Here is a 12,676-nt window from a genome sequence, read left to right as displayed (position 1 = left end):
GCATTCTGACAACATCAAAAGTGGCCCTCTTTGAAAAAAGTTTGGACACCACTGTTCTAGAGTCACCTTGTATTTTGAAATATCTGCATGATTTCCAGGAGTGTTAGACGTACCAATTTAGCCGTGATGTCATATCAACTCTGGATACTGTCAGGAGAATCAGGTTGTTGAGAGCTGCCCTTTTATGTATGTTGCACACGAGAACATTTTCTGTGTTATACGCATACTAGCCTCTTGGTATTTCCTGTTGGATCACATGAGGTGTGTTGGTTTTTGTGTTGTTATTAATACCACTTACATATTGACTTGTTCACATTTTAAACAAAGAACTGAAAAGCAACAAACAACAACATTCGGATCATTGATGAAAGCAGCTACACTGTTAATATCCTCCACACACCTGTCAGTCCTTAACGCTCTAGACAGTTACCTGCTCTGCTGACACAGGGTAAAGTCCAAGTAATGTCCTGTTCTAATATTTGGCTCATCTGCATATGACTTGCCGCTCCTCTGGGTAATGTCAAGACAATATATTTTTAAAAGCAAACTCAAGACCTACCTTTTTAGTCTTGCTTTTAACTGAGTTTTATTTTTATTCTTAACAGTTTTCTGTATTTATTTATTATCTAGTTCAAATTTTAGTCACTTTTATTCTATTTTATTTATTTATATACTTATTTATTTTAAGTATAGCATCTTATGTTCTTTTAATGGTTTAATATTTTAGAGTTTTATTTTGGTGATTTTAATTTCCCGTGTTGAGTTTTAACATCTTATTTTACCTCCGGTGTTACCTCATTAAGATATCATGAGAGCGTTTCCTCAGTTCTTTCAGCAACTTATTTTTTATTTTTTTATTTATTTCTTTTATTTTTATTGTTTTTTATTACTATATTTGCATATATTGTGTTCATAACCTTAGGATTGTGGGGTGGGTTTGGGGTTGGGACTGGGGGTGGGATTTTTCTCTTAACTTATTCTATTTTAAGTTTTATTTATGTACAGCACTTTGTGTTACAATGCCATTGTGTGAAAAGCGCTTTATAAATAAAGTCTGATTGATTGATTGATTAAAGATAAGTTCAGAGGTGCAGCACGTACGTAAGTGTAAAACTGGCTCCGAAGTGAAACTTTCAGTGCTGGCTAAATGTTTTGTTTTTAAATTAATATCTTGGAGCTTTCGTTAATTAATTTTCTTGTCTGCTGTTTGATAGTACAAGGCCTTTGATAAGGGATCAGTAATTGGGCATTCTTATTCCAAACACTTATTTAATTTAAATATATTACAATCAAGGGCAACACCTGCGGTTCTAACGCATGATAAGTGCAAGGTTAATCCATGAAGGGGAACCCTGACAAGTAGCCCTGAAAAGCTGTAGGCCATTTGAGGTTCATGCACACTTATAAATTTACAAGTCTGTGTTTTTTGATTCAGGTGGAACATCCTCAGAAGAGTAAAAAACCTGCCTGGCACAAGGTCTTATCTAAACAGAGGAAGAGAGCAGTGGTGGCCTGCCTGAGGATGGCACCCCTCTACAATCTACCCAGGTAAAAACACGTGATGTGCTGTATAAATCAATGCAACCACTAAAGTGCTGTTAATGTTCATCTTGATGCAGATTGAGTATTTATGATGAACATTATGCTCTGAGCCCTGTCAGAAAGAGAGAATCGTCTAATGGCATACCACTTAAGTTTTATTTGATCTTTTGTGCTTTCTTACCCTCTGAAGGTGTGTGCATTAAGGAAACAGTTGAGCTTAAAATGATGGGTAAAAAGGATGGAAGAGATAATGAAAGGAAGGCTAATGGACAAGAGAGAGGTTTTCTTTCTATCACAAATCACAGAAGGAATTACGGAAAACCAGCCGCATCACATTTTCCTCAATTTTTAAAAAAAGACAATCAGGCAGAGTTCAAGAAGAGAAGGGATAAATATGCCATGAGAACTTTTACAGCAGCACCAGAGGACTGCAGACCTTTTCAGATGTGTAAATGGCAGCTCTGCATTGTGCAGGCGACACTCCTGTGATGGAGCGGTAATATAAAACCTAATTAGCCACAGCCATGTCAGGTCCAGAGGGAGCAAACCCATTAGCATATAAAAACCTGCTGGCTGCCTGTGGTTTGTAGGTGATATGGGATTTGTGTTTTGGTGTTTGGGAAATACAGCTGTGGTTTGGCACCCTGTTTTTTACTCAGCGGATGTAACAAGAAGCTTGAGTAAATGAGTAATTGTGGGTCTTATCAGAGTGCTTTTAGAGTTAAATGGTTCCCTGTATAGTTTTCTTGTCTTATTTGCATTTGTCTAAATGTGTGTCGTGTTGTGTTTCCCTTACACACTCCTCTTCTTCCTCCTCAGGCACAGGGCTGTCAACCTGTTCCTCCAAGGCTACAATAAATCCTGGATATCTGCTGAGGACCACAGCTTTGAGGAGACGCTTGTGGAGGATTTAGCTGTGAGTGGCAAAGGAAGGCATACCAACATTGATGGTTTGGGATAAATGTGAAACAAACAAGAGTAAAATACGTTTATATATGTTTGATGTGAAACACAAAATGCTAGAGCTCATTAAATAACCAAGGATTTCTAAAAATGTATAAAAATCTCCCTTCATAACAGCTCAAAATTCCCTGATACATAAATAAATGCACATGTTTGACAAAAATTATACAGAGATCGGATAGGAATAATCTGTATGAAAGATTACCAGCAACTTGAGAAAAAAAAAAATCTTTTCGAGGCACCATTGACCCGGTGGTTTAAGTGGCTATGGTTCTCAGTGGTCGCTGGTTTCATTCCCCATGTTTCCTGTCTTTCTTCAGCTGTCCTGACCATTAAACTATACAAGTAGCATAAAATAAAATACATCAATTCGACTAGCTCATCATTTCAGTCCTTCTCCAAGTCCTCAGCCAGTTAATTGACAAAGATTGTCGCAAAGTTTATGTCCTGCAAGGGTATATACTCGTCCCTAGTCAAGCTACTGGTACTTTAAAGCACTTTAAAAGCTGGTTTTCAAAAGTCCTTTACAAATACAATTATTATTATTAGTATTAGTATTAGTATTAGTATTAGTATTGTAATTATATATTTTTTAATTATTAATATTATCATTATTATTATAATTATTATTATATATTTTTTGTTGTATTACTATAATTATTAGTAGTTATTATTATTATTTCAATATCATTATTATTACATTATTATTATTATTATTTATTATTATTATTATTATTGTTATTATTATTATTATTATTTAGTTTTTTCTTGGGCTGCTGACGAACCCCCTTATCCCCTGCCGCACCAAATTCAAAACTACAATCTTCCTTTTTCTGCTTTCCAGTTAAACTCAGCACCAAAACCTTTTCTATTTATAGGAATGATAAAAACCATCAGAAAGACAGAAGCTAGACAAACATGTCTTTTCCAATTATGTGATGTGCTCTGTGTAATACAATTTGTAATATTAGAACTACCCCCCCCCCCCCCCCCTATGTTTTGTGAAATCTTGCGTTTTCAATGTGAACTCTCACTAGAACTCATACTGCTGTACAGAATTTGGCCTGGGTTCACAGGATGATGGAGCAGTTACAACATGGAGTAAGCGCTGCCGACAGGGCACACTTCCTGGCAGGAAAGTCTCTTAAATATTTAACATTATTGAAAAAGTAAAACATAAACAAAGCCTTTTGGCGGTGTGTATGTTAAGCTCAATTTCCAGATAGAAGCGTTTGTGTTTGCTGTGCACATCAACACTGTCATGTCATTTATGTTTGTGTATCCTATCAAGTGTGTGTAAACCAATGTCTAGAAGGATAGTGTGTGACATTATTTTAAAAAAACATGATAGCAGCTTTGCACTCTCTCTCTCTCTCTCTCTCTCTCTCTCTCTTTCCTGACCTGTAGAGGGGAGAAGTGATTGAGCTGTGTGGAGGCAACAGAGAGGAAGAAAAGGATGTGAAAGATGGTGCCAAGCCGATCGATCCCCTCCTACAACTCATTACGCTCTTCAGTCGAAGCGCCCTGACAGAAAGGTGTGTGTGTACATTATAAAAGATCACATGCAATAAAAACCCCATTCTACTTGTATAACTGGCCTCACCCATCACCAGGGTAGTAGAAAGGAAAGGCTTATTGTCATATCTAACGAGTACAATATGTTTCACGAGGTTTCCAGTCTTTCAGTACGCCTCTGTTGTTGGATTATATCATTAAAATGCACAAATAGTGCCTATCTAGCACTCTGGGGAAAGCTGTTTTTTGCCGGTCTTTGAACAGTCCGGCCCTCCTCCCCTCTCACGTCTTGGTACCAACTCTAGGATCAAAAGAAATTGACTGGTCAAGAGAGGATGTTTTTAGACCGCTCGATCTCTTATCTAGCTCTGGAGCAGGTTAGATGTGCAGCTCAGGGTTTATCCTGAAGTTGTCCTGCACTGAAAGACCAAGCGAGGATCCCGCTCACTGTTAAATCCTTCTTTATAGCACAGACCTGGGGTGAACTGTTGTGGTCAATATAAATGTTCAGTGCCACTGAGCAATCCCGTGGGTACAATGGTCACGCTGCAGATCCACAATGAGCTGCAGGGCATTTCAAGGTGATGCTGCATTCAACTTTGTAAACAAGGGGATCGTGTTCAGGGACTGTGAATAGAACTGCTGAGGATCACATACATATTGGCCTTGACATCTGTCATTGACCATCTATTTTTAGAAACTGCATCTGTCCATACAATGACATACACTAAAGTAATTTCATCTATCTATCCTGTTTACAGTAAGCTTGGAAATGACTGTCTGTATCAGTCCTATGCTGCTATAATGGCAAAGGTAAATAAGACAAATAATAATCCTTATTTGATGCATCCAATTGTTTGCTATTCATAATGGTTGACTAACTGTATAGTTACATGCATATTATTACTCATGTTGTAAGAAGGGTTAAATGACAACAATGCAGTAGATGATTCTTGGCTTTAAAAGACAGAGATAAACAAAATACTACTTCATTATGATAATATTTCTTTTTTTTTTTTTTTTCTCATTGTTCATGTCACAGTCAATATATATTGAATTAAAGCAAGAGACTGTGACTTAATGCATCAAGTTTTCCTCCCCGTTTTCGACCCATTCTGTGTTACATATCTGCTTTGGCAGAGCTGCCACAGAGAAGACGCTGGTGATGAAGAGCAGGAGGCTGAGAGCTTTGAAGTGAGTCATTATAATAGATTTTTTTGTACTACTCTAACCAATTAATTTTAAAAAGTATGAAGCCTCCAAAGGAACATGGTGCAATATTTTTCTATAAACTTTTTTGGGATGCTTAAAAAAAATGTGTGAGATCGCACAAATGTTCTTCATTTTAGGTCACAAGAATAGGGAATACATTGATAGATTAGACCTACCTTGGTCAAGAACTCCTAACTCTTTGCTTATACAAAGCCAAAACCCTTTCTTTCAATCTTTGTAAGGTAAACACATAGACTGTATAAAATATGGACGTAGTATCCATGACGTCACCCATCTGTTTCTGAAGCGCTGTTTTTAGGCCAATCGTCGGTGGCAGCCATATTGCTGCTGTCGAGCGATTGTGACGAAAGGGACGGGCTTTGAGTCTCCTCGTCAACTGCTAGTGTTCCCGCCTGTCAATCAAGTTGTGCTTCTCATTGGAAGACTCATAATCTCAATATCTTCAAAATTGCTGCGTTAGAAAAAAATTCACCCCGCGTACAGTGTGTGCCGATCGAGAAATGAGATATCCAGACTACACTCGTCTTTTGTACCAGGCTGTTTATTTCTGCTGTAAAGATCGTCTTCTTTGAATTTGTGTGTATGTGGTTTCCGTTACTTTCTGAGCCAGCCTCAAGCGGATCCTCGATGAACTACAGTTTTTAGCACTTCCACATTGGACTCATATTTTTAGACCGGAGGCTGCTGCTTGGCTACAACCAGATTTTCAGCAGTAAGAGCAGTCTTCCAAAGTGGACACTCAACAGTGACTTGAGTGTACAAGGAACATTTTGCAACATCAACCTAAAACAAAAAAGAGTTCTCCATGTTCCTTTGGGAGCTCCATAAAGGAGCTCCATAAAATGGTGACAACAAGTTTATAACATGTTAATAAACTATGATTAATATCAAAGTGATTGTTTTTGATTGAACATGTATTGCTAAGTTATTTTAAAGATTTATAAGATCTGCTTGTTGAGATACGACAACAAGCCGACTCTTCTTCTGTTCAGGAGAAAGAGATGGAGAAACAGAAGTTACTTTACCAGCAGGCCAGGCTGCATCGTCGTGGAGCCTCTGAGATGGTCCTACAAACCATCAGTGCCAGTAAAGGTACAAGCAAACATGCTGGAGCTAATCACTCATATTTGGATCAACTGAACAAGAGACAAGCAAACTCCTGAACAGAGAAGCTGAAAATAAATTGAAGCTTTTCTTTGTGTTAAGTCCTTTTCCTTAAGTACACTATCTGATTGTGATAAATTCTACATCCCATCAGGGGCCATGGGCACCACGATTGCCTCCACACTGAAGCTGGGAATTGCTGTTCTCAATGGAGGGAATGCCGTTGTTCAACAGGTACCAATGTAACTTGTTCCCCTGGGATTCTTAAGATGTTTTTAATATATTCCCCATGATTTGATACCTTTTAAACACAAACATTATACACCTACAAGATAAAGAACAGGTCACATCTGATTTGCTGACACTTGGAAGTAAGATTATTCCAGCTGCTAAGGAAACGTGCAAGATGTATTGTGCTTACGAGAGGAACTCTTAAACTTAAGGACAGTGATAATATTTTAAATTGTGTAAGTAGTAAAAAGAGGAGGCATATTTATGAGCAAATACACATTGGGAGTCCATAAAACAAGCAAAGTAAAGCTATATAATATATGTACAGTGGAAGTTGTTGACTGTCAGGTGCATAGAGACAACATTCATAGACGTATTGAATAGAGATGAATATTTTCAAGTCATGTCACAGTGACTTATTTGCTTTCTCTCCTCTGAGCCAAGGAGGACCTGGACCACTCCTATAACCACATCTATATGTTCACATTAAGAGCCCTCTCTGTTCCCTATTCGATCCCTTGTCTTCTCATGAACACTGAGCGCTAACACACTGCAGCAAAGCTTGCATATGAAAAAAACATGTTTTATCCACATCACGCCGGCTTCATACGAGTTCCCCTCCCTTTATCAGACCCTGTCTTTGATGCTTTTGTTGGATAGAAAATGCTGGATTATCTGAGAGAGAAGGGAGATGTTGGCTTCTTTCAGAGCATGGCCGGACTCATGCTGTCGTGTAGGTGAGTGAATGTGGGGACATTTTTGGTCAAATGTCACTAACGCTGGCAGGCTCCATCTTCTGTATGATAAAAACGCTGTGTGCTGAGTGCTGAAGCTCCTCTGTCCTTTTATGTTTGTTTTTTTCAATGTACAGTGTTCTGGATCTGAACGCATTTGAGAGGCAGAACAAAGCTGAAGGATTAGGCATGGCCATGGATGAGAGATCAGGTTCTGTATTTCTATGGATATGAAAAAAAGATCCCTCTGTGTGTGTGTGTGAACCCATGTCAGTAGAGGAGCCAGCAGTGAGATCTCTGCTCTTGAACACGATCTAAATTCACGCTCTGAGTTCATTTGTTTCTCTGCCTTTTTCAATATTATCAACTTCTGTCTCCTTTTTTTCCCAAAGTGGCTTCATTTTTCTGTTCCTCTACCTCTCTAAATTCCTCACTTTCCATTCATTCAGAACTACTCCCCTCTTGCCCTTCATCCTTATGTTCCTTGCCTTACTCTGCTCATCTTTTTCCCTTTTCTCAGGAGAGAAGGTGATGCCTGACAAAAACATAACCTGCGACCTGTTCCGCTTTCTACAGCTGCTGTGTGAAGGACACAATTCAGGTTATCTGTCCTTTGCTGTACTCCACTTGCTCGCTGTGACACAGATACAGAAACCCCATATTACTCTGATATCTGTTTGAATAAGGCACTACATACCGCAGTGCACACTTATATGATATACAGATGAACAGACTTTGATATTTTTCAATCTAATGCCACTGGAATAAGTAGCTATGCACTGATTCTGAATTTATATGCAACATGCTGCCTTTGCTCTTGTTGATGTCCATGTCCAGTAAAATGTTCTGAATAGGATGAGATGCAGCACAGGTCTGTTTCGATGTCCTGATCAGTATGCTCTTATTTTCTTTTCATGTGTTAGATTTCCAGAATTATTTGAGAACCCAAACAGGCAACAACACCACTGTGAACATCATAATATCCACTGTGGATTATTTACTGAGAGTGCAGGTAAGTTTACAGTCACAGGTTGTTCTTTCTTTGTGACAGAGATTTAATTATCGTCTAGAAGTTAATGTTTTTAAGGTTACTGCAAACTTTTATTCGGATATTGGGTGAAATCAAGCATCTGTTTCAATATGCTACGGTTGTAAATTCATCATTACACAAAAATCCTAAAATTATAGTGTGTTTTTCAGTGATCACAGTGCTACATTGTCATTTTGAAATATTTTGTTTAAGCTCTCTAACTCCCCCAAATTTCCATCTGCAGGAGTCGATCAGTGACTTTTACTGGTACTACTCAGGGAAAGATGTGATTGATGAGCACGGCCAACAGAACTTCTCAAAGGCCATTGAAGTGGCCAAACAGGTCTTCAACACACTAACAGAGTACATACAGGTCAGTGAGTTTAGATGATTATGCTGTTGCACATAATCGTTTGAGCTCTGAGGTATGATGAGTCTCGTTGCCTGAATAAACACTCACAAACCACTTTATTAGTTTTGCCTTTTCAATGTAATTACACTGGATGCTGCGCTCCTGTAATGCACCATTCCTTTTACAAAGTGTATCATTTTTCAGTCTTTGTTTACTCTACCAGAAAGTTGAGATGCTCTCTCCTTTTTATATGTGGTCTTAGTGGCTGATGATGATGTATTGTAGGGAAATACATTAAAAGGGTTTTCTAATATTCTACCCTTCTTAAGTACTTGAATGGGTTCAACAAAATATGAAAATATAAGGGGCACCACTCAGGTTTTATTGCACAATTGCAAATAATAAAGTGGTCAATGATGGTTTAGATATTTGTATATAAACTGTCTCTTTCTACTCCGTGAGGTGTTCCAGAGAGTGTTTATTTAACCTTTATTTAACCAGATAAATAGCACAACTCAACAGCATGGAGCATATGTACAGACAGTATTTAGAAGCAATCAGTAATTTAAAAGTGCAACTCATTTGCAAATAAAGTGCAATTTGTGATTACAAAAACAGCATTTAAAAACACAGGCACTGTTCTGGGGTCTGTCTTTCATTTAAGATGGAGCCAAAGGCGTCAAGTGAGATACGATCTGACAATTTCAAGTCCTTCTGGAGCGTATTCCAAACAGTAGTAGCCGCAAAACTGCATTGCGTCTCACAGTCATTGTGTTCATTCAGGGCCCATGTACTGGGAACCAACAGAGTCTCGCTCACAGCCGCCTGTGGGACGCTGTCGTGGGATTCCTCCATGTCTTTGCCCACATGCAGATGAAGCTCTCTCAGGTACGTAACATAGCTTATTTCCCTCTAGAATCAGAAACATTACATCTCTGCCTCTTCTGGTCATGCTGCACTGTCAGGGGGGGGGATTCAATAAGAATGCATTGCAGCCGCTAAAAGCACCAAAAATTTTGCACCATTCCCACCCGCTATCTGCTCCATCAAGGTCGACTCCAATTCACAAAGCATATTGCACTAATGGTGTTCAAGTGCAAAAATGGCCACAACATTCTGAAGCTCTGTTCAGTTTGCTCCCATTTTGTGTCTAATTTAGATTGAGGCGAGCTGTCAGCATCTTCCCCTTTTGCTGTGAAGGGCTGCCCTGTGGGCTCTTTTCCTGTTGGCTAAATTCTATCCACGTTCATGAGACATAGATAGATAGATAGATAGATAGATAGATAGATAGATAGATAGATAGATAGATAGATAGATAGATAGATAGATAGATAGATAGGTAGATACTTTATTGATGAGCTGAACTGAGAGGGAATCTTCTTTACCAGTTGGGTGTTGAGATGATTCATGACAGATGTGACATAAATGTTACAGTTTATATTCAGCTTACTTCCTGGAAGATGCAGCTTGGTAGAGATGTCACTCTAACTGGCTGTTAACGCTGTTTGTGAATTTGGCATTTTTAGCAATGAGGCTCATTTGCATAGAAAGGGGTCCGTTATGGACAAAAAGAATACATAATGGCTTATTTCAGTGTATGCAAACAACACTGGCACACAGTGACACTGATAGCTCTGCAGCACAGTTTTTAACCCTTTGTTTTTGCTTTGTGATTTAGAGAATGTCTAGCAGCACAGTCACTTTCATATTTCAGTCGCAGTTCATATTCAGTTCTAATGGGCCATTTATCAGTTTTATATTATCACTCAACATGTATCATTTGTCGATTCCACTCACTCTGTGCAAATCTGCTTTTCTTGGCTCCTGGTGATGTGTTTTATAAATATTTATCAACTATGAAAGATATAAAACGTGAAAATAATTAGCTAAAAGTTAAATATATTTTCTTTTTTGTAGGATTCAAGGCAAATTGAACTTCTGAAAGAGCTCATGGATCTGCACAAGGACATGGTGGTGTTTCTGCTCTCCATGTTAGAAGGCAAGTTTTCTACTTACGTGCTTTTTCCAGTTTGTTATAAAAAAAAAAAGGTTAAAAGTCAAAGTTGATTCATTTTGTCTTTTTGACTCTCTTCCCTCCAGGTAATGTTGTTAATGGAACCATTGGAAAGCAGATGGTGGATATGCTGGTGGAATCATCAGGCAACGTAGAGATGATCCTGAAGTTTTTCGACATGTTCCTCAAACTCAAAGACCTTACCTCCTCTGATGCCTTCAGAGAGTACGACCCTGATCGTAAGGGATGCATCTCCAGGAAGGACTTCCAGAAAGCCATGGAGAATTGCAAGCGTTTCTCCCAAACCGAGACTCATTTCCTCCTCTCCTGCTCCGAGGCTGACGATAGTGACATCGTGGACTATGAGGCTTTTGTGGATCGCTTTCATGAGCCAGCCAAGGACATCGGCTTTAGCATCGCCGTGCTCCTCACCAATTTGTCTGAGCATATGCCAAATGATTCAAGACTAAGGACGTTCCTGGAACTGGCAGAGTGTGTCCTGACATACTTCCAGCCCTATTTGGGACGCATAGAGATCCTTGGCAGCGGCAAGCGCATTGAGCGAGTGTACTTTGAAATCAGTGAATCCAGCCGCACTCAGTGGGAGAAGCCGCAGGTCAAAGAGTCCAAAAGGCAGTTCATTTTCGATGTGGTGAACGAGGGTGGAGAGAAGGAGAAAATGGAGATGTTTGTCAACTTCTGTGAGGACACCATCTTTGAGATGCAGCTTGCTGCTCAGATATCTGGTTCTGACACTGGAGAGAGGTGTGCTGAAAAAGGAGAAGAAGATGAGGGTGAAGAAGAAGGTCAAGACAACAAAGGAGTGTTTTTCATCTTCCACTGGATGTTATTGCTGTTTTCTGTGTTTTCTGTCAAAAATCTGAAATCCTTAATGAAGATGACCCTGAAGGACATCCTCCTGTCAGCTGTCTTTCTCCTCAGATTCATCGTTTTGGCTCAGATACAGTGTATTTGTGTCGTAATCCGCAGCATCTTATATGTGCTGTACATCGCTTTTGTGAATGGTGGGCTCATAGAGGGAGCCAAAAGGATGACAGTATTAGACTTGCTGGGTGGGATCCCGGAACCAACTCTTGATGAGGTCATGGAGGTGCCAAGTGGTGTGGATCGGCTGAGGAAGTACTCTGCCAGTTTTTCTCCCCAGAGAGAATTGAAGGAGATTGGGCAGGAGGCAGCTGTGACCTCCCCGAGGGAGCTGGATGTACTGTCAGACATATTTGGCCTTAAAGTGAGGAAGGAGGGAGGTCAATACAGACTTATAACACAAGACCTCACTGCCAGTCTCTCTGACCTGTTCAACACAGCTTCCAGAACAATTTCCACCACAGATTTATCTGGGAAGCATCAGAGAATGGTAAGGGTTTTTTGTTATAGATATCATCACTGGTTTTACATCTTTGATGCTCAGTGTGTTGTTTTTTTCACACTGTCTTCTGTGCACAGTTTTTGAATATTAAACTGCTTTGATTTACAGCAACTTAAGGCCCACACTGCCACAGAAGAAGATACAGAAGATGAGAAAACAGTCCTTGCAAAGTGAGTGTCTAGCTTCCATTCTCAGAGTGATATTTTCAGTCAATCCGTTTTTAAAAAATGACAATACTTCTTTTGGTAGCAGAGTAAACTTTTGTAGAATCTAAAACCTGTGAAAACTACATTCCCAAATGCAGCGTTGTTGTCTCTCTTCATCCACAAACAAGCCAGCAAAACAACTTTTGTTTGCAAAGTTTTGATTCCTTGTCAGACTAAAGCTATCTAACCTTCCCTATTTTGGCCTGTCCTGTTTTGCAGAGGGAAGGAATCTGAAAAGAGGACTGTACATGAGGCAGCAGAGGCAGAATGGAGAGCCAAGAAATGCTCTAACAAGTCAGAGGAGCATGAGAGCCAACGCTCTGCTCTCTGGGAGACGATAGGCACTCATAACAAGAGCCTGCTGG

At 39.4% G+C, this 12,676-nt stretch overlaps 1 protein-coding gene across 1 annotated transcript in view; it reads left to right on the top strand.

Moving 5' to 3' along the window:
• Positions 1–12,676, top strand: part of ryr2b (ryanodine receptor 2b (cardiac)) — a 92,369-nt gene that overhangs the window by 64,944 nt on the left and 14,749 nt on the right. The window contains exons 75-91 of the mRNA XM_034681071.1: positions 1,436–1,548; positions 2,362–2,458; positions 3,913–4,040; positions 4,782–4,833; positions 5,161–5,214; positions 6,246–6,345; positions 6,512–6,591; positions 7,249–7,325; positions 7,460–7,533; positions 7,843–7,923; positions 8,246–8,334; positions 8,597–8,725; positions 9,488–9,592; positions 10,622–10,703; positions 10,805–12,093; positions 12,214–12,275; positions 12,531–12,675. Of these exons, the coding sequence (XP_034536962.1) occupies positions 1,436–1,548; positions 2,362–2,458; positions 3,913–4,040; positions 4,782–4,833; positions 5,161–5,214; positions 6,246–6,345; positions 6,512–6,591; positions 7,249–7,325; positions 7,460–7,533; positions 7,843–7,923; positions 8,246–8,334; positions 8,597–8,725; positions 9,488–9,592; positions 10,622–10,703; positions 10,805–12,093; positions 12,214–12,275; positions 12,531–12,675 (2,757 nt within the window). The remainder of the gene's footprint in view (positions 1–1,435; positions 1,549–2,361; positions 2,459–3,912; positions 4,041–4,781; positions 4,834–5,160; positions 5,215–6,245; positions 6,346–6,511; positions 6,592–7,248; positions 7,326–7,459; positions 7,534–7,842; positions 7,924–8,245; positions 8,335–8,596; positions 8,726–9,487; positions 9,593–10,621; positions 10,704–10,804; positions 12,094–12,213; positions 12,276–12,530; position 12,676) is intronic.

Source organism: Notolabrus celidotus, chromosome 4, assembly GCF_009762535.1.
Source record: "Notolabrus celidotus isolate fNotCel1 chromosome 4, fNotCel1.pri, whole genome shotgun sequence".
NCBI lineage: Eukaryota > Metazoa > Chordata > Actinopteri > Labriformes > Labridae > Notolabrus > Notolabrus celidotus.
Note: the sequence above shows the minus strand (reverse complement) of the source record. Positions and strands in the feature narration are given on the sequence as shown.